We start from the raw sequence: 19,904 nt of genomic DNA, 5'->3' as shown, positions 1-19,904 counted from the left end.
TTTATTTTCATATGGATGCTGGGTATTGGATTCTGGTATCTGAAAATGTTATTGTTTAACAAACAATGGAGCAGTTTTGCCTTGGATATTGATGAGGTTTTTCAGTGCAACTGGATTTCCACTCATCCAGACAAGAGCAAGATATTCCTTGACATGTTATTTGTAGATAGAAAGGGTTTTGGGATATTACACAGTGGGTCATTCACTGAAGAATTTAAGGACAAAATTATTTTATGAAGCCCATTTCTTTTCCAGATGGTTTATTGCAGCTGTTATCCAAAGGTGATCTTCTGTCTAATTGCTAACTTGCCCCAAATCTATTTGTCTGATGAGATCAGGTGCCATGAAATGATGGCAGACTCATACAAGACTTGCTTAATCAAAAAAAACCTCTTCAGGGTATTGAGTTTGTCAAAAAGTATTTTATATCTATTAAAACATGGCACACTGCCTTCACATTACAAATCTGATTTGATACTTGACAACATCCAACATTTTACTGACAACAGATATGAGTGGAGAGGGATACTGGATCTCATTTTTTTCCCCTTTCCCTCCATTTTTAAATGCACTCCAATTATCTGAAGTCGGATTCTGAAACAAATCAGAAATCCTCATTTAGCCAAAATTTTTTTGGAGCCAAACTTACTTCACAGATTGAAAAAAAATTGACTCGACATGAAATTAGAACGATGATTGCCCTTGTTTCAGGTAACTCCTTCCCCTCTCTTTCCATTTCTTCTTTACCTTCTCCTATTGACTTTTCTCTCCAACTTTCTCTCAAACTGCGTGCCACCATCTCCTAGCCGCAAGCGATCAGAAGAATCCCTTGTCCTGGCGTCAAGGACAGTGGCCTCTCGGGCAGGAGTGGGACCTTGGGCTCAGTGGCGTTCCCTCCCCTGCCCTTTCCTCCTATTCCCTTTTCCCACCCTTCCTCCTCGGCACACTGGAGCTCCCAATGCTGACTCTGAACCCTCCCCTCAGCCAACTTCCACACATGCACACCAGACACCCCGGTGTGCGTGTGTGGTGGTAGGCCTTGGGGAAGATTCGGAGTTGGGACTTGGGCGTCAGGCGCTCCATTGACTGGGGAGACAGGAACCCGCTGATTCACCAGTGAGTGTTCCATCAGCCCAGGAAATCAATGGCAGCATTGGAGATGTGTTGGGGATTGACGGCAGTGGTTGGGAGGTTTCAGTGATCGGTGGGGTTGCTGCAGCCAACATTTTTTTGGTGAGAATTAAACATTATTTTAATGCTTAAAAAGCCTTCCCTTGTTTGTTGTTGTTTAAACATTGATATGGCAATTTTCTGTTGCTACTGGGCTGTTGTTAAAAAATGACCAGTCATCTGAAAAAACCTTTTATCCAAACATAGGCCCTGTCCTGACCATTTTGGATAATTGGAGTTGTACTGTAATAGCTTTACTTTTGCTAACTTTCATCCTGTGACATCAAGTCATAGAGCAAAGAACAGGCCCTCAGCCAAACTAGTATTCCCTGTTCCCTCTCTCTTCCCCATCTCTCTGTTTCTGTCTCCTTTCTTCCAGCTCTCCACCCCCCATCCCTCTCCATTCACAGAGCTATCCCCCCCCCCCCCCCCCGCTCGTTGCTCCCTCCCTTATCCACCTCCTACCTGTTGGACTGTGCTCCTCCCCCACAATTTTGTTCAGATTTCAAATTTACATTCAGAGTACATACATGACTTCACATACAATCCTGAGATTCTTTTTCCTGCCATCATAGCAGAATTACCACCTACTGGTAGTGCAAAAAGATTGTACACAGCGTATACATGTAAACAAATAAAGAACTATAAACAGACAATAAATGTAAACAAACTGACAGTGCAATACCCGACTAAATTTAAAAAATCAGTAAAGTGCACAAGTAAGAGTCCTTAAATGAGTCCCTGATTGAACCTGTTGTTATCTGCTGCCTACATTTTGTTCATACCTTGATGAAGGGCTCAAGCCTGAAATGTTGGTTCTGTATTTTTATCTTTGCTTCATGAGGCAACTTTTTGACCTAAGTTTCTCCAGCATTGTGTTTTTACTTCAATCATGATGTCTGCAGACTTTCATATTTAAATCTAGTTCACACCGTTCCCAGTGTGCCTGAGTTTGTCTGCCTTACTTGTTACATGTCTTGTAATGAAATAATTATCTTTACACTCCCTCTGCTGTACTCCTGTCCATTACATTTGCCCTCTTTCAGTCCATTATTGGAACCAAACCTCTCAGCTGCCTCATTTGTGCTCTGAGCCTCACCCCTACCAATCCAAAAAGCATTAGTAAATCTCCCTACCAGAGAACTGGACACCTCCAGTTGAGATGTAACCCATACTCTTGTACTGATCACCTTTTCATCAGATATCCCAATGATCAAAAAGATGAATCCCTTCCCCCTGCAACAGCTCATCAGCCACCCAGTTATCTGACTTGTATTTTCTATTCCGAACCTGACAAGCATATGGCTCTGGCAGCAATCTAGAGATTATGGCCTCTGGATCCTGTGTTGCAGGATCAATGTAATTTTGAAAGACATCACTGACATATTTGCTACATCTGCAGCTATCTCATCAGAACTGAAATTCAGGCAGCATTTGTCTAGTCTACTTGATTTCTTCAGTACATTCTCTTTATTGAAATTAATGGCTTTGAGTTCCTCACGAGAGGCTTTACCTTAAACATACAGTACAGCACAGTATGGGCCCTTTGGCACACTATGTAAAAGTATTTAGGGGAAAGGTTTATGTGCTGTGGGTTATGTCGGCCTACGTAAAGGTATTTCACATAAATCTAACCCTTCCCACCCTCATAGCCCACAACCCTCCATTTTTCTTACATCCATGTGCCTTCGCAAGAGTCTTTTAAATGTCCTTATTGAAACCACCACCCCAATCCCAGCCATCACCACTCTCTGTGAATTTACCTCTGACGACGCCTCTGAACTTTCCACCTGAAATAAATATCCTCTAATATTGGCCATTACTGTCCTTGGGAAAGGTGGTGGCTGTCCACTCTATCTATACATCTCATAATTTTATACACCTCTATTAAGTTGCCTCTCATATGCCGCAGCTCTAAAGAGAAAAGCCCGCGCTCAGACAACATTTCTTCACAAGACAGTTTGTCCAATCCAGGCCATGTCCATTTACTGTATATGTCTTACTCTGGTTTGTCCTTCCAAAATGCAACACCTCACACTTGTCTGTATTAAATTCCATCTGCCATTTTCTGACACATTTTCCAATTGGTCCAGATCCATCTGCAAGATATGAAAACCTTCCTCACTGTCCCCAATGCCCACAGTCTTAATGTCATCAGCAAACTTGCTGATCCAATTTACCACATTATCATCCAGATCATTGAAATGGACAATAAACAACAAAATGGTCCCTGAAGCACACCACTAATCACAGTCTTCCAGTCTGAGAAGCAACTGTCCATTACCACTCTGTCTTCTCCCATTCAGCCAGTTTTGAATCCAGTTTACAAACTCTCCATGGATACCTAGTGTCTGAATCTTCTGAACTAAACTCCCATGTGGGACCTTGTCAAATGCCTTACTAAAGTCCATGCAGACAACATCCACAGCCTTTCTTTCATCTACTTTCTTGGTAACCTCCTCGAAAAACTCTATAAGATTCGTTAAGCACGACCCACCACGCACATGGCTTTGGCTGTCCAAATTCTTGCATATCTGATCTCTTGGAACACCCTCCAATAATTTACCTACAACTGCCATCAGGCTCACCGGCCTGTAATTTCCTAGTTTACTTTTGGAGCCTTTATCTTTGAATATTTTATTTTTGTTTTTTTCCCATAAATATACAAAGTAAACTCCAATATCAAAGTAAGTTTTTTTTCTTACAAAAAAAACCCCTTTCGTAATATAAATCCTCACACCATCAGGGCACACATTTATATTAACCATAAAAAATTCTATATGGGGAAATCCCTTGTATTTATACTATAGCAGCATCTATTATTGTCCTTTTTATTACTGTAGTTATAGTTATATGATCCAAATATGGCTGCAATATCTTAATAAATGTCATATTTGTTCTTTAACTTATATGTAATTTCTCCATAGGTATGCAACTATTCATCTCAGCAGTCCATCGTGCTATATGTAGAGGAGAGTTGGATTTCTGAGTAATACATTTTAGCCACTGCTAAGGCTATTTTAACAAATGAAATTTGGAATTTAGATAATTTATTGCTTATTTCAATAAAGTTACCCAAAAAGATAAAGCTCTGGGTCACCCATGAAGGCCACCCATGTTATACTTGTTAATATTTCAGTAATATCCTGTCAAAAAGTTCTCACCTTAACACAAGACCACAGAGCATGTAAAAATGTTCCTATATCTGTCCCATATCTAAAACACATCTCTGATATTTCAGATTTTAACCTATGCATCTTCTGTGATGTAAGATCTAATTGCTGTCGAAAACTATATTGAACTATCGTGCATCCTCATACCAAACCCCACAGAATGACTGAAGGGAACCTTCATCACCCTATGGGATGGATCGGTAGAAGAAGGAAGATCTTGCATTTATAATTGACATCATGCTATCCAAACACCAATCAGACCAACATCTTTCCATTATTGCAACACCTAAATCCGACTCCCATCTCACTCTTGATCTCTGTAAACCTGATTTTTCATTTCCAGTCTGAAGAGCATAGTATATCTTAGTCATAAATTTGGGTGTATTCCCCAATAGCGAAAACCTACCGGGGACAATCATTACCTAAGTTGATGGAAGGAGAAGGAAAGAAAAGAATGGACTCAGTAGAATTTCTGGTGTATTTTTGTTGAATGACAACATTGTCTGACTGGTTTAATGTAACCTAGATTGTATACCTAAAATGGATGGGGGGGGGGGGAGAAAAAGTCACTGTATATGTGTGAAAAAGAAAAAGTGTGTATCATGGCTAATGTGATTTATGGTGTGAAAAATAAAAAATAAAAAAAAAATTTAGGTGTATTCCCCAGCCAAATCATTTGTTCCATTTCACTAATTTCAGGTGGGGCCAAATTTGGCCTCCATCTTTCTCTTAGGAACAATCTTATCTGGAGAAAACGATAGAAAGTCACATTTCTTAATTGTTCAAAAGACGTAAGAGCTCCCTCCACATAATATTCATCGATGTATCTTATTCCTTTGTGAAACCAGGAATTCAATATTTTGCTGGCCAGCCAGATTCATGGGCAGTAGCACATTTTTTCATAATGCTGTTCTTATTGATATTCCTGCTTTGTTTCCCCAATACATTCATTTATTTCTTGCCATATTCTAATCATATGTATTAATATAGGGTTATCTGTCTTTTTTTGTTATTAACAACATTCCACTTAAAGTCCTTCAATGTCCCTTCTTTTATTGAATACAATCTCATTTGGATCCAAGAAGAGGGAGTATCTTCTTCAAAGAATCATTAGAAAAATCTAGCTTGTGCTGATAAATAATATTTCTTAAAATCTGGATTTTAAGCTAACCCCGTGTTAGCTTTTCCAATGAAATTCTCGGTACTTTGTTATTCCATAGGAATCGCCTTATATAATTATCTAATAATTTAAAGAAATTTTTAGGTAGTGCAATAGGCAACAATTGAAAAAGATACTGTAATCTTGGCATCACATTCATTTTAATACAATTTATTCTTCCCAGTAATCGGCAAGTCTTTCCATTTCTGTAAATCTTTCTCTATTTTTTCTAAGAGGAGTATAATTAAATTTATACGAGTTCTGTAAATTATTATGTCATTATTCCTAAATATTTGATTTCACCTGTCTTCCATTTAAATCTACTATCTTTTTGATATCTTTCATAATCAATATTCGTCATTGGTATTATCTCACTCTTATCCACATTTATTTAATAAACTGATACTCTGTCATATTTTTCTAATATTGTTTGTAATTTGATCAAGGACTCAGCTGGATCAAACATATGTAATAGCACATCATCACCAAATAAGCTAATTTTATGTTCTTCCTGTCCAACTTTGAAGCCTTTAATATCCGGATCTCTCCTTATAATTTCCTCCAGTGGTTCAATCACTCGGATAAAAAGCACTGGGGACAGAGGACACCCTGTCTACTCAATCTACTCAAAGTAAAAACCATTGACACCTGATTATTAATGATAATTTTGGCTTGTAGTTTATGATAAAGAGTTTTTATCCAATTTATACATTTTCTGCCAATACCAAAGTTTTCAAGTGTCTTAAATAGAAAAGACCATCCTAAATGGATAAATGCTTTTTCTGTGTCTAGGGGGACTGTTATATCGGATTCAACTTTGATTGCCATATGTATTAGGTTAAATCGTCTACCCAGACTACTTGAAGAGTGTCTTCCTTTAACAAATCCCACCTGATCTGCATATATTAATTTTGGTTGATATTGCCCCAATCCATTAGCTAGCGCCTTCACCAATATCTTATAATCAGCATTCAGAAGAGATATAGGTCGATATGATGAAGTTTTCAAAGGGTCTCTACTTTTCTTCAGTAGCACTGAAATTATAGCAGTTGAGAAATATTCTGGGAGGGTCGGGGTCCCCATCACCCGGTCCAATACATCCATTATAAGAGGCATCAGCAAGTCTTTAAATTGTTTACAGAACTGGAGGAAACCCAGCCACCCCCAGAGACTTATTAGCTTGGAAAGTATCCAAAGCTTTCTCAATTCTCCTGTGAAAGGGGCATTTAAATCAACTCATTCTCTATCTTCTAATTTTGGAGGTTCAATATTTGATTAAAAAAATTGTCCATCTCATTTTCATCTCCGAATAATTCTGATTTCTTTAGTTTTGTATAATATTGTCTGAAAATATTGTTTATTTTTGATTATATGTTATAATATCAGCCTGGATGACTCCTCTGCCTTTACCTGCCAAGATAGAACTTTGTGTGCCTGTTCTCCAAATTCATAATATTTTTGTTTAGTTTTTCCATTTTAAACATTTGTAATGTGTTAGATCTCATTTTTAAATTCTCTAATTCTATATTTTTCTTGTAAACCCCTTCTTTTATACTATTTTTACCAGTTTTGTCCTCTCTTCCTCCAAACCATCCAACTCTGTAGCATATTCTCTCAAGATTTTTTGTATCAAAAATAATTTGTCCTCTTAAGTAAGCTTTAAGTGTATCCCATATTAAAAAGCTATTATCAGTAGAAGAAAGATTAGTTTCACAAAATAGTTCTATCAGTCTCTTAATGAACTCACAAAAGTCTTTCCTTCTCAACAGTGTGGCATTGGTACACCATCTATACACAATTCCTTGTTTTTCAGTTATTGCAATAGTTAAAGTTAATGGTGAGCGATAACAGTCTTGCCAAATATTCCATTTTTACCACTCTACTTTTTAAACTGGAAGACATTAAAAACAAATCAATCCTTGTATGTGAATCATGTACCATTGAGTAGAATGAATAATCTCTTTCTATGAGGTTAAGTTGCCTCCATATATCAATATAATTTAAATCCTTCATAAATGATATTATCGTTTTTGCAGCTTTTTCCCTTGTTACCATTAAAATCTTGAAAAAAATAGCACTTTTTCATGGTCATTCTCGGCTGGGCCATTATTTTGCTTACAGTATTCATACGCTGCTCCCAGCATTGTCTCCAGTTCCCGGTAACTCAAAAGACTTACCAGGACCAGTCATGGTCGCTGATCACCAGCTCTTCTAGGTCTGAGGGTCCGGACCTATGTAGTTTTTCTCTGAATTTGTCTTCTCTGGCACTTGTGGGATCCATGTTTCAAAGAACTTCACTGGATATCTCCCCTTGATCCCTTCTTTCAGTCCGCTAGTTTGAACATTATTTCATCTGCTAAGATTCTCCACTTGGTCAATCTTGTCCAGCAGACCTTGTCTGTCCAACATCCTATTTCTTTGCATCTTTTTCCATAGTTTTTAGCTTATCTTGTGCATTTACCAAGTCCATTTCTACTTGGGTCATTCTTTACATTAAATCTTCAACGATTTGTTTAATTTCAGTCATCCTCTCAGACATGTCTCTCATTACAGTTTTGACACTTGCAAATCGATTACTCAAATTTTCCATTTTCTCAAGGATAATATTTAGTTCTTGTCCCAACTCCCCAGCTCTGTCGGGGTCCATCGGTCCCGAGGCTACTCTTATGCCCCTCCCTCATGGGCTTTTGCTCGATGTTCCTGGCTGAGTAGAAGCATCCTCAGCTTTTTTTTTTGCTGCCTTGGTCTCTTGGTACTTGCTTTATCTATTTTTGGTGAAAAATTTCTTAATTTTGAGATTTTAACCATCTTTTTGATACTCTTCATGGAGAGCTCAACCAAAACACATCTAAGTCATTTGCATGGCCACGCCCCCCCTTTTGGAGCCCTTTTTAAACAATGGAACAATATGAGCTACCTTCCAATCCTTCGGTACCTCACCCACGGCTAAGGACATTTTAAATACATCTGCCAGGGCCCCTGCAATTTCTACACTAGTCTCTCTCAAGGCCCGAGGGAATAATGCCAGGCCCAGGGGATTTATCTATCTTTATTCGCTGCAAGGCAGCAAGCATCTCCTCTGCCTCTTTAATCTCTAGATGCTCCATGCTACTAGTGCTTGTTTCCCTTCCTTCCTTATACTTATGCCAGTTTTCTGAGTAAATACTATGCAAAAAAATTGTTTAAAATCTCCCACATCTCATCAGGCTCCACACATAGATGACCACTCTGATCTTCTAGGGACCAATTTTGTCCCTTACTATCCTTTTACATACTTGTAGAAACCTTCACAGTATCTGTTAAAGCAACCTCATGTCTTCTTTTTGCCTTCCTGATTTCCTTCTTAAGTATTTTCTTACATTTTCTTCTTGTTGCCTATATCCGCTATACACCTCTCTTCTTCTTAACCTATCACCAATATCCCTTGAAAACCAAGGTTCCCTATGCCCGTTAACATTGCCTTTAATCCTGACAGGAAGATGCAAACTCTGCCCTCACAAAATTTTGTCTTTGAAGGCCTTCCATTTACTGAACACATCCTTGCCAGAAAATAACTTATCCCAATCCACTTTTCTCATTTCCACAAAATTGGCCTTTCTCCAATTTAGAATCTCAATTCGAGGACCAAATCTATCCTTCTCCATAATTAACTTAAAACTGATGACATTATGGTCACTTGACCCAAAATATTCACCTATACATACTTCAGAAACCTGACCTGTCTAGTTCCCTCATAGGAAATCAAGTATACTGATTTAGAAAACTTTCCTGAAATTTGACAAACTCCGAGCCAACCTTTTTCAGTTAAAATCTCCTACAATCACAACTTTGTCTCTTGCATCAGTTTGCTATCTCTCTACAATTCTGACTTTATTGGCGGTCTATAATACAATCCAATCAGTGTGGTCACACCTTTCCCGTTCCTCAGCTCCACCCATATGGCCTCTGTTGACATGCCCTCTGGGCTGTCCTGCCTAAGCACAGCTGTGATATTTTTCCTGACTAGCAATGCCACTCCTCCCCCTCTATCATGTATGAAACAATGGGACCCCAGTACATTGAGCTGCCAGTCCTGTCCCTCCCGCAACCAAGTCTCACTTACAGCAATAATGTCGTAATCCTACTTGCCAATACACAACCTGCCTTACCAACAATAATTTTTAAATTGAAATAAATACACCTGAAAACATTTCTATTACGTACAAACATTTGATTTCTGTCCATACATGCAGTCCTCTCATGACCTTTAGCCTCATCACTATCTCTATCTGCTCTAACACTCTGGTTCCCATCCCCCTGCCAATCTAGTTTAAACCCCCCGCCCCGCCCAGAGCAAAACTAGTAAACCTACCCACAAGGATGTTAGTTCCCTTCCAGTTCAGGTGCAAATCGTCCAATCAGAACAGATCCCACCTTCCCTGGAACAGAGTCCAATTGTCCAGAAACACGAAGCTCTCCCTCCTGCACCATCTCATTAGCGATGTATTTAGCTCCATTAACTTCCTATTTCTAGCATCACTAGCACATGGCACTGGTAGCACTCCTGAGATCGCAACCCTGGAGGTCCTGTCCTTCAACATTTCACTGAACTCCCTAAACTCTCTTTGCAGGACCTCCTCATCCTTCCTACCCACATCATTGGTCCCTACACAGACCACAACCTCTGGCTGCTCATCCTCCCTCTTGAGGATACTGAGAACATTTCTTTTTGCGCCTGCCTTTACTTTCCATCTCACTGAAGCCCTGGCCAATGATGTCATCACCATCTGAATTATCTGCTGAGGACACATTTGCAACTCCAGCTCCTTCATCTGGTTTAAATTTTATTTGGGTATTTGAAAATAAACCATCGTCAGCTCCTGCAAAAGGCCATTTAAAGCCTGTACTGAGCTGACAGCAGTGAGACTAAGTGGATAGATCCCATGGAGAAATGCTGAGATGCCGCAAATAACTAATGGGGCAAGTGTGGGAATAAATTTGAACTGGCAGGAAGATGACAGCAGTGTTGAGACTATCATCAAGGTAGAAATTTTAGACTCTTTGTAACCCCTGATGTTAAGGCGAAAATTTTAATTTTCCGGATCATCTATACAAGGCCATATATAGTAAATCAAAGTATTGAGTATAGGAGTTGGAATGTTATAGTAAAGTTGTTTAAGACATTGGTGAGGCTAAATTTGGAGTATTGTATACAGATTTGGTCACCTAACTACAGGAAATATGTCAATAAAATTGAAAGAATGCAGAGGAGATTTACAAGGATGTTGCTGGAACTTAAAGAACTAAGTTATCTAGAAAGGTTAAACAAGTTAGGACTTTATTCCCTAGAGAACACATGTCAAACTCAGGCCTGCGGGCCAAATTTGGCCCGTGATATAATTATATTTGGCCCTCAAGATCATATCAAATATGTATTAGAGCTGGCCCGCTGGCCGCCACGCACATGCACAGCTAATACTACAAATCCCAGAATGCTTTGCAAATGCGTTGACGCCAGCCCGACAGCCCGCTAATCGCCCCCACCTCCTCTCTTTACTTTCATTAGCATCTGCGACCTGTCGCCCAACTCGCACGTAATAAACCCCTTACGAAAAATGGCCAAACGAAAGACAGAAAACAGGACCTTTCAAGACAGGTGGGAGGCAGACTCTATGTTCATCATTTTAAAAGACAAACCTGTTTGTCATTGAAGCAAGTTGTTATTTTTTTGACTTGTTGGCTTGTGGAAAAAAACATTTCAAAGGAGCTTAAAGGCTATAGAGAAATATTATTTATTGAATATTTTATTTCTCATTTGTGAATGCTTCTTCTGGAAAGAGTTTAACCAAAACTATTATTTTAATAAGAAAAAGTTTAACATGACATATGTTGAAAGAAGAGAAAACATGCAGATGTTGTTGAAAATTTTCAATAAATAGTTAGTTTGGCCCACGACTTAGTCCAAGTTTTTAATTTTGGCCCTCTGTGAATTTGAGTTTGACACCCCTGCCCTAGAGCATAGAAGAATGAAGGGAGATTTGAAAGAGGTGTACAAAATGATGAGGGGTATAGATAGATTAAATGCAAGAAAGTTTTTTACACTGTGATTAGCTGAAATAAAAACTAGAGTACATCTGTTAAAGGTGAAAGGTGAAAAATTTAAAAGGTGGCACAGTTGGTGCAGCAGTTAGCATAACATTTTTAAAACTCCAGCGATCAAGTCCGAACCTGGGTTCGAATCCCATGCTGTCTATAAGGAGTTTGAACATTCTCCCCATGTCTGCGTGGGTTTTCTCCGGGGGCTCCAGTTTGCTCCTACCATTCAAAGTGCACTTGAGGTGTAATTTAATGGGGTGTAAATTGAGCGGCACAGACTCATGGGCCGAAATGGCCTGTAACTGTGCTGTCTGTCCAAAATTTTAAAAAATATTTTATTTAAAATTTTTGTCCATACATGTAGTCAGTTACAAAATTGAAATTGATGGTTAAATCCCCCACCCCCACCCTAGAAACCCCAAAAGAAGAAGTAAAAAGAATAAGAACAGAAAAAGGGAAAGGAAAGAAAGCAAGGAAAACAAAGGATTGCCAAGAAAATAACACGGATCTCCAATATATATTTTATTTAATTCTTTGGAGAAGGTTAATCAAATCTCTAGGATTAGGAAGACGACTACAAATTTATACCTGAAATTAGTAAATACAGGTGCTGAATTTGCAAAAATATATCACAATTATTTCTTAAATTATAAGTAATCTTCTCAAGGAGAACACAACTATGCATCTTGGCATTCCACCGTGCCATACCTAAATGCGAATCATATTTCCAAGTCACTGCTATACATTTTCTTGCCACTGTTAATGCTATTTTGACAAATTCTGTTTGGTATTTAGATAATTTCAATTTATGTCTTGTCCCTAAGATATATCCCAATAAAAATTGTTCTGGATTTTGTGGAAATTTAATTTCTGTAACCTGTTCTTTAAAAAATCCTAAATCTATCAAAAAAGAATTTATCTTGGGACATGACCAGGTTGAATGTAAAATAATTACCTACCTCTTTGTCACATCTAAAACACTGATCTGATAAATCTGACTTCAACCTATTTAATTTCTATAGCATGAGATATAATTGAACCAACCTGACCCTTATATTTATTGTATTTGTCATACTGTAGCAGCAGCTACACTGCTATTGAAAGAACACAACCAGACGGGTTGAGCTCAGTGAGCAGAACTGATTTATTACAGGCTGCTGGGCTGGACTTATACTCCCAGCCCAGACCTAGCTGAGAACTGCACTGGAGGGCGCTGATGTCACCCGGTCGTCACATGGTCCCCCAGCATGGGCTTCTAGGCCCTGTGCTGAGAAGAAGGGAAAACCCCCGACAGCGTCATTTTGGCTGGCTGCCCCGCCGCGTGGATTACAAGCGGGGCCGGTTCGCCTGCCTAGTGGTGTGCCACCACAATACTATCCTTACAAAGATCAGAGCAATTTTGTTCATCAATTCTAACATTTAAATTTAATTTCCATCTCTATCTGGACTTATGAACCCCCAGCTTAGGAGTTCCCATTTGAAGTAAAAGATGGATGGCAGAAGTAAATTTCTCTATATTTCACTTTCAGTTCAAAGTATCCATATCACTACACTTTGGTACAAGTACACCATCCATTATCCAGACATCTAAAATCCAGAAAGCTCCAAAATCTGGCAAGTGGGGACCGGCGGTTGGGGGAGACTGCCGGGTGGCTGAGGGACCAGTGGTTGGGGAAGACTGCCGGGTGGCTGAGGGACCAGTGGTTGGGGAAGACTGCCTGGCGGCTAAGGGACCAGTAGTTGGGGGTGACTGCCAGGCGGCCGAGGGACCAACGGTCGGGGGAGACGTCAGGGCGGCCGAGGGACCGCGGTCAGGGGAGTCGGCCGAGGGACCGCGGTTGGGGAAGACAGCTGGGCAGCCAAGGGACCTTGGTTGAGGAAGGCGGCCGGATGACTGGAAGTGAGTGGGGGTGGATATGGCAACACAATTCGGGTGGAATTTCCAAAATCTGGAAAAATCCGAAACTCGGAACACACCATCCCCTAAAGGTTCAGGATAAAGGATCATGTACCTGTAATAACATTGTTGGGCCTAATTTATCCCTTAAATATGCCCTTTACTGAAAATAGCAGAAGAGTGTGTTATTAAGTCTTCCATATTTATTTTTTAATTGATCAAATAACATCAAATGTTCTCATTTCTAACAATCTTCAATATGTCTAATCCCTTTATGAGACCAGATATCTAAAAATTGATTACCCATTGTAAAAGGAATAAGTCTGTATGTCTAAATTTTTTTTAATTTAAATTTAAAAAGAACAGTGAGAACTTCACGCAGAGTAGAGCATGGAACAAGCTGACAGATGAAGTGGTGAATGCAGGCTCAATTTTGACACAAGAAAATCAGGCAGGTACGATGATGGAAAGGGCATGAAGGAATATGGTCCAGATGTAGGTTCATGGGACCAGGCAGAATAATAGTTTGCCACAGGTTAGAAAGGTCGAAGAGTTTTTGGGCTGTGGTGTTCTCTGGTTTGATGTGGTCAGAGGCATTATGAAGGTTCGCCCTGGCTAACCAGCTGGGTGATGGCCTTCTTCGAGAATTTGCATCCAGAAACACAGCAGAAGAAATAGTTTACTCCCGATGGCATGTAGCCAACAAGTTTGGACAGCTCACTAGTCAATGGAGATTTGCCACTTTGTTATACTGTCATTCAATGTGCATGATTTCCATCAGAAAGACAAAAAGGGTGAAAGTTGGACAGGAAGAACATAAAATTAGTTTATTTGCTGATGAAGTGCTATTATATATGCCTGGTCCAGCTGAATCACTGATAAGATTACAAAAATATGGAAGAATATAGGATATAAAATAAATATGGATAAAAGTGGGATAATGCCATTGCAGAATTTTGATTATGAAAGATATTAAAAAGGCACGAGATTTAAATGGAAGAAGAATGGAATTAAATTTTTAGGAATAATGACATTGTAGCGGCCGTGTAGCGGGCCGAGTGGGCGCACAGCGCGGCAATGTGAACTGTCCCCGGCGCGGTTTTGCGGGTGTGCGGAACCATAATGTGAACATCTGCCTACTCACCAGGACCGCACGCAAGAGATACCAAGTGCTGAGGAATGGCACGTTGAGCTGTTGAGTCTCCTGTCAAAAGGCGCGGGACACTTACAAGGCTAAATTCAAACCTGCCGGTCCCGTGAATCGGCAGCAATCTCATAATGATGTCCCACCTTCTCTCGTGGAGCCCGGGACATGAAGTATATAAAAGAAGCCTGTAAACCCTGAATAAGTCAGTCTTAAGTTGACTAGTCTGGTGTGTTTTTGTATTATTTCAGTAGCTCGACTGTAGTAGCCACAACAACATAATAATTTACAGAACTTGTATAAGCTTAATTATATACCTCTACTATATATAAAAAATTTTTTTACAGAAATTGAAAGATCTGCCGATTACATTAATAGAAAGGGTAAATTGTATAAAAATTAAGGTAATGTCAAGACAACAGTGTCACTTTCAATCGTTGTTTATTGTACTAACTAAAAAAAAATTAAAATTATTACATAATTGTATGACAATTCCTATGGAAAAACAAAGTTACCAAGAATTGCACTGGAAAAGTTAACATGGGACTATAAATTGGGAGGACTTAGACTTCCAGATTTTAAGAAGTATTATCTATCAGCACAATTAGATTTTTATCATCTTTCTTTGAAGAAAACAGTCCCCCTTCGAGGATTCGAATAGGACTGAATTCAATAAAAGAGGAGAAAATTAAGGACTTTATTTATGTGGAATGTCAAATCAATAACAAAAAAAACAGATAATCCTATATTAATACACATGATTAGAATATGGCAAGAAATAAATGAGTGTAGCAGAAAAAAAGCAGTTGTATCACTGAGGATACCATTATGTAAAAATGTACTACTGCCTGGGTAACAAAACATTGAATTCATAGTACGACAAAGGAATAAGATATCGAAGGATCTCATGTCTTTTGAACAACTAAGAAATAAGTATGGAGTAGATAATGGGATGTTCTTCTGCTTTCTCCAGTTAAGATCATTCTTAAGAGAAAGATGGGGCCCAAACTTGGCCCCACCTGGTTAGTGAGATGGAACAAATGATTTGGCTGAGCAATACACCTATATTTATATCTAGGATGTACTTTGCTCTCCAAAATGGAAGTGCAAAGCCAGGTTTACAGAGATCAAGAGAGAGTTGGGAGTCGGATCTGGAGTCGCAATAATGGAAAGATGGTGGTCTGCTTGGTGTTTGGATAGGGCAATCTCAATTATAAAAACAAGATACAGATTAGAGCAATATAATTTCCTACACCAATTATATCTCACACCACAGAAGTTGCATAAATCAAAATCTGAAATAGAGGAAATGTGTTTTAGGTGTGGGTTAGAAATAGGAACGTTCTTATATGCTGCATGGTCATGTGTGAAGGTGAGACCTTTCTGGCAGGATATTACTGAAATACTAACAAGGATTACAGGGGTGGCCTTCAGAGATGACCTGGAGCTTTATTTTTTGGGAATTTTATTGAAATAAGTCACAAATTAACTAAATTTCAGATTTCATTTGTTAAATTAGCTTTAGCTGTGGCAAAAAAATTGTTGCAATTATTTGGAAGCCCTACTCCCCTCTACAGATAGCACGATGGAAGACAGATGAATAGTTGTAATCCTATGGAAAAAAAATCACAAATAATCTAAAAAATAGATATGACATATTTATAAAAATATGGCAACCATATGGACTACATAGGGGCCCAAATATAAAAAGGTACTATTATTATAAAACTCCCCAATGAAGATTTTCTTTTTTTAAACCCAATTGTAAACCCAGTATGGATTTATACTGGGAAAGGGTTGTTGTGTTTTCTTTTGTTAGAAAAAAAAGTTATATACTTATATATTTCGAAAATGGAAAAATTTGATATGTCAGTTATGAAACAAAAACATAAAAATAAAATATTAAAAGAAAGCCAAAAAGGTTGTGCTTGCTGTCTGCATTGGAATGAATAGCTTTCTCAACCCTGGTGCCTGATTACACTGCAGAGATTCTAAAATACCACCTCAGACCAACGTTTGTCCCAGTTAACTAAAGTCCTAACCCTATATCCAAGGTAACCTCATCTTTTATCTCTAGGGTTCCAAATATCTACCAGTACTGAAATTGTCATGAATGGAAGACTTCAAACTTTGGTATTCAAATATGTTAAATACATTCTTCAGTTCCTTGAAGCAGCACGTTTATCATGGCTCTAAAGACCAATGGCATGCTTACCCTCTCCAGCTCTTGTTGGCCTGATATCCAGATCATCTCGGGTTCCATTTTGTGACTCTAGATATGTAGCTGGGACCCACCCTTGCTCCTCCGTGGTAGTCACAAACCACCAACCTAAAATAGAAAGTGAAAAATGTATTTAGAGGAGTTAAATAGTAGGCAATGGCATTTTCATACAGGGTTCACCTAAACATCTGGCCAAATATCAGCTTTGTCAATGTACAGCAAATGTAGCTGTTGTTTATGGGTTAACCAGTGATCACCTTCCAAACCAATACTCCAGTTCATCTCCCAATTACTTCAGCCATAGCTTCCCCTCCATCTGAATTGTATAGTGCACAAAATAACTTAATGTTGATAATGAAGAAGGTTGACATGGGTTACAACAGGAAAGACAGGATGCAGAGTTCGTGGAGGAATACATCTTGGGCACCAGGTCCATTGATCCCTCAAGTTGATAGAGTGGCTAAGAAGGTGTATGATGTGTTAGCTTTCATTAGTCAGGGGATTGAGTTCAAGAGCTGTGAGGTAAGATAGTTCATTTATTTATTATCCGATTGTACAAATACAACCTGACAAAACAGAGTTCTCCATTTCTCAGTGTAACATTCTGCAAATACACATACAAACAAATGATAACATATGCACAGTACTTGGAGCTGGATGGAAGACAGAGGCAGTGATGAAGAGGAGCCTTGGGGAGACAGGTAACTGGATGACTGTAAGGAGAGGGAAGGGGAATAGGAAAACAGTGCAGAGCACTACTGCGGCCATTCCCCTCAGCAACATGTATACTATTTTGGATACCTTGGGGGGAGGTGGGGGAATGATCTACCAGGGACAAGCCATAGTGGCCATGTCTTGGGAACAAAGCCTGGCCCCTTGGATCAGAAGGGAAGGGGAGAAGAGGAGAGCTATGGTAATTGGGGACTCGTTGGTTAGGAGAGCAGATAGGAGGTTTTGTGAACGAGATCAAGTCTCCTGGATGGTATGTTGCCTTCCAAGTGCCTGGGTCAATGACGTCTCTGATTGAGTTCACAGCATTCTGAAGGAGGAAGGTGAGCAGCCAGATATCGTGGTCCATGTAGAGACCAATGACATAGATAGGAGTAGAGATGAGGTCCTGAAGAGGGAATAATGGGAGTTAGAAGTTAAAAAGCAGGACCTCAAGGGCTGCAATCTTGGGACTGCTGCCTGTGCCACGTGCCAGAGAGGGTAGGAAAAGAAAGTTGTGGCAGATGAATGAGTGGCTGAAGAGTGGGGGCAGGGTTCAGATTTGTGATCATTGAGATCTCTTCTGGGGAGGTTCTGACTTGGACAAAAAGGACAGGCTGCACCTGAACTGGCAGGCAGGTTTGCTAATGGGGAGTTTGGCAGGAGGGTGGGAATCAGAGTGTGAGTGCAGAGATTAGGGCAGAAGGTCAAAAGCATTGTTCTGAGTTTGTGAGAAAGGACAGGCACAGGGGACAAAACATAAATGTAACCAGTTAGAGGGGTTTAAATGTGTCTAAAGCTAAGAGTATTAGGAATAAAGGGAATGAACTTAGAGCATGGATCAGTATGTGGAACTATGATGTGGTGGCTGTTACTGAAACTTGGCTGAAGGGCAGGATTGGCTGATGCAGGTACCAGGGTTTAGAGGTTTTAAAAGGAATAGGACTAGAAGTAAGGAGATGGGTGGAATAGCATTACTGGTCAGGGATAGTATCACGGCTATAGAAAGGCTGCTAAGTCAGTGTGGATGGAAGTCAGAAATAGGAAGGGAGTAATCACTGGGCTGGGAGTAATCTTTTACCCCCAAAAAGCCCTCAGTACACTGAAGATCAGATAAGCAGGCTAATTTTGGAATGGAGCGGAAAATACAGGGTTGTAGTCATGGGTGATTTCAACTTCCCTATGTTAATTGGCACCTCCTGACTGCAAGAGAGATGGAGGGGCTGAATTTGTCAAGTGTATTCAGGAAGGATTCCTGACACAGTATGTGGAACAGCTGACGAGAGGAGAGGCCATACTGGATCTAGTTCTGGGTAATGAACCTGGTTAGGTGGCAGACCTCTCGGTGGGGGAGCATTTTGGTGAGAGTGATCTCAACTCCCTTCAGCATAGCTATGAAAAAGGATAAAAACAGACAAACTGGGAAAGTGTTTAATTGAGGAAGGACTAATTACGAAGGGATGAGGCAGGAACTAGCAAGAGTAAATTGGAAACAGATGTTTCCCAAGGCAGCAATAGCAAACACCAGAGGACATGCACAAAGTGAAGGGAGGGAAGTTTAGGGAAGTTATATATTAACACAGAGAGTTGTGGGTGCCTGGAATGCTTGCCAGGGATGGTGGTGGAGGCTGAAACATTAGGGGCATTTAAGAGACTCTTTGACAGGCAAATGTATGGGGGGGGGGTGGTGCGAGGCAAGATGGCGTAAAAGACAAACGTGCAATTCCACCCTTCACCAGCTAGTCTTTTAAATACCCGTTTTTAAAATTTATAAAAGTGATTAAAAGTAGTATTTACAATTATTGAAATACTAGAGGACTATAAGGTGAATTGTAAAATTTTTGCTGAATCTTGGACTTTACTTAATGTTTATGCACCTAATATAGTTGATGAACATTTTATTTTCGAAACTTTTTTGTTGTTAAATCAGGCCAATGCAAATATCTTAGTTGGGGGAGACTTTAAATGTGTTTTGGACCCTTTATTGGATAGATCTCCGAAAAGTATAAGGAAATCAAATATGGTGATACAAATTGGGACTTTGATGAAAGATTTAAATCTGGTGGATATTTGGAGAAGAGTTAATCCTACGGAGAAAGATTTTGCTTTTTATTCATCTCGGCATGATTCATTTTCAAGAATAGATATTTTTTTGTATTGGCACATTTATAGGGTAGAGTATTACAGGCTAAGTATAAAAGTAGGGTTATATCGGATCATTCTTTATTGTTTTTTTTGTGTAAGTTTGGAAGTGGTACGTTATTCTTATAGATGGAGGTTCAACACAATGTTTCTGAAAAAAAACGGAGTTTGTTACTTTTGTTAAAGAACATATCACTTTGTTTTTGGCTGAGAAT

General features: G+C 39.4%; 1 protein-coding gene across 3 annotated transcripts in view; it reads right to left on the bottom strand.

The window, feature by feature from the left end:
• Positions 1–19,904, bottom strand: part of sh3pxd2aa (SH3 and PX domains 2Aa) — a 205,028-nt gene that overhangs the window by 56,049 nt on the left and 129,075 nt on the right. For all 3 annotated transcript variants that reach the window (XM_069900483.1, XM_069900484.1, XM_069900485.1), the window contains one exon: positions 16,834–16,947. In XM_069900483.1, the coding sequence (XP_069756584.1) occupies positions 16,834–16,947 (114 nt within the window). The remainder of the gene's footprint in view (positions 1–16,833; positions 16,948–19,904) is intronic.

Source organism: Narcine bancroftii, chromosome 10 (genome assembly GCF_036971445.1).
Source record: "Narcine bancroftii isolate sNarBan1 chromosome 10, sNarBan1.hap1, whole genome shotgun sequence".
NCBI classification, from domain to species: Eukaryota; Metazoa; Chordata; class Chondrichthyes; order Torpediniformes; family Narcinidae; genus Narcine; species Narcine bancroftii.
This window is presented reverse-complemented; position numbering and strand designations above follow the sequence as displayed.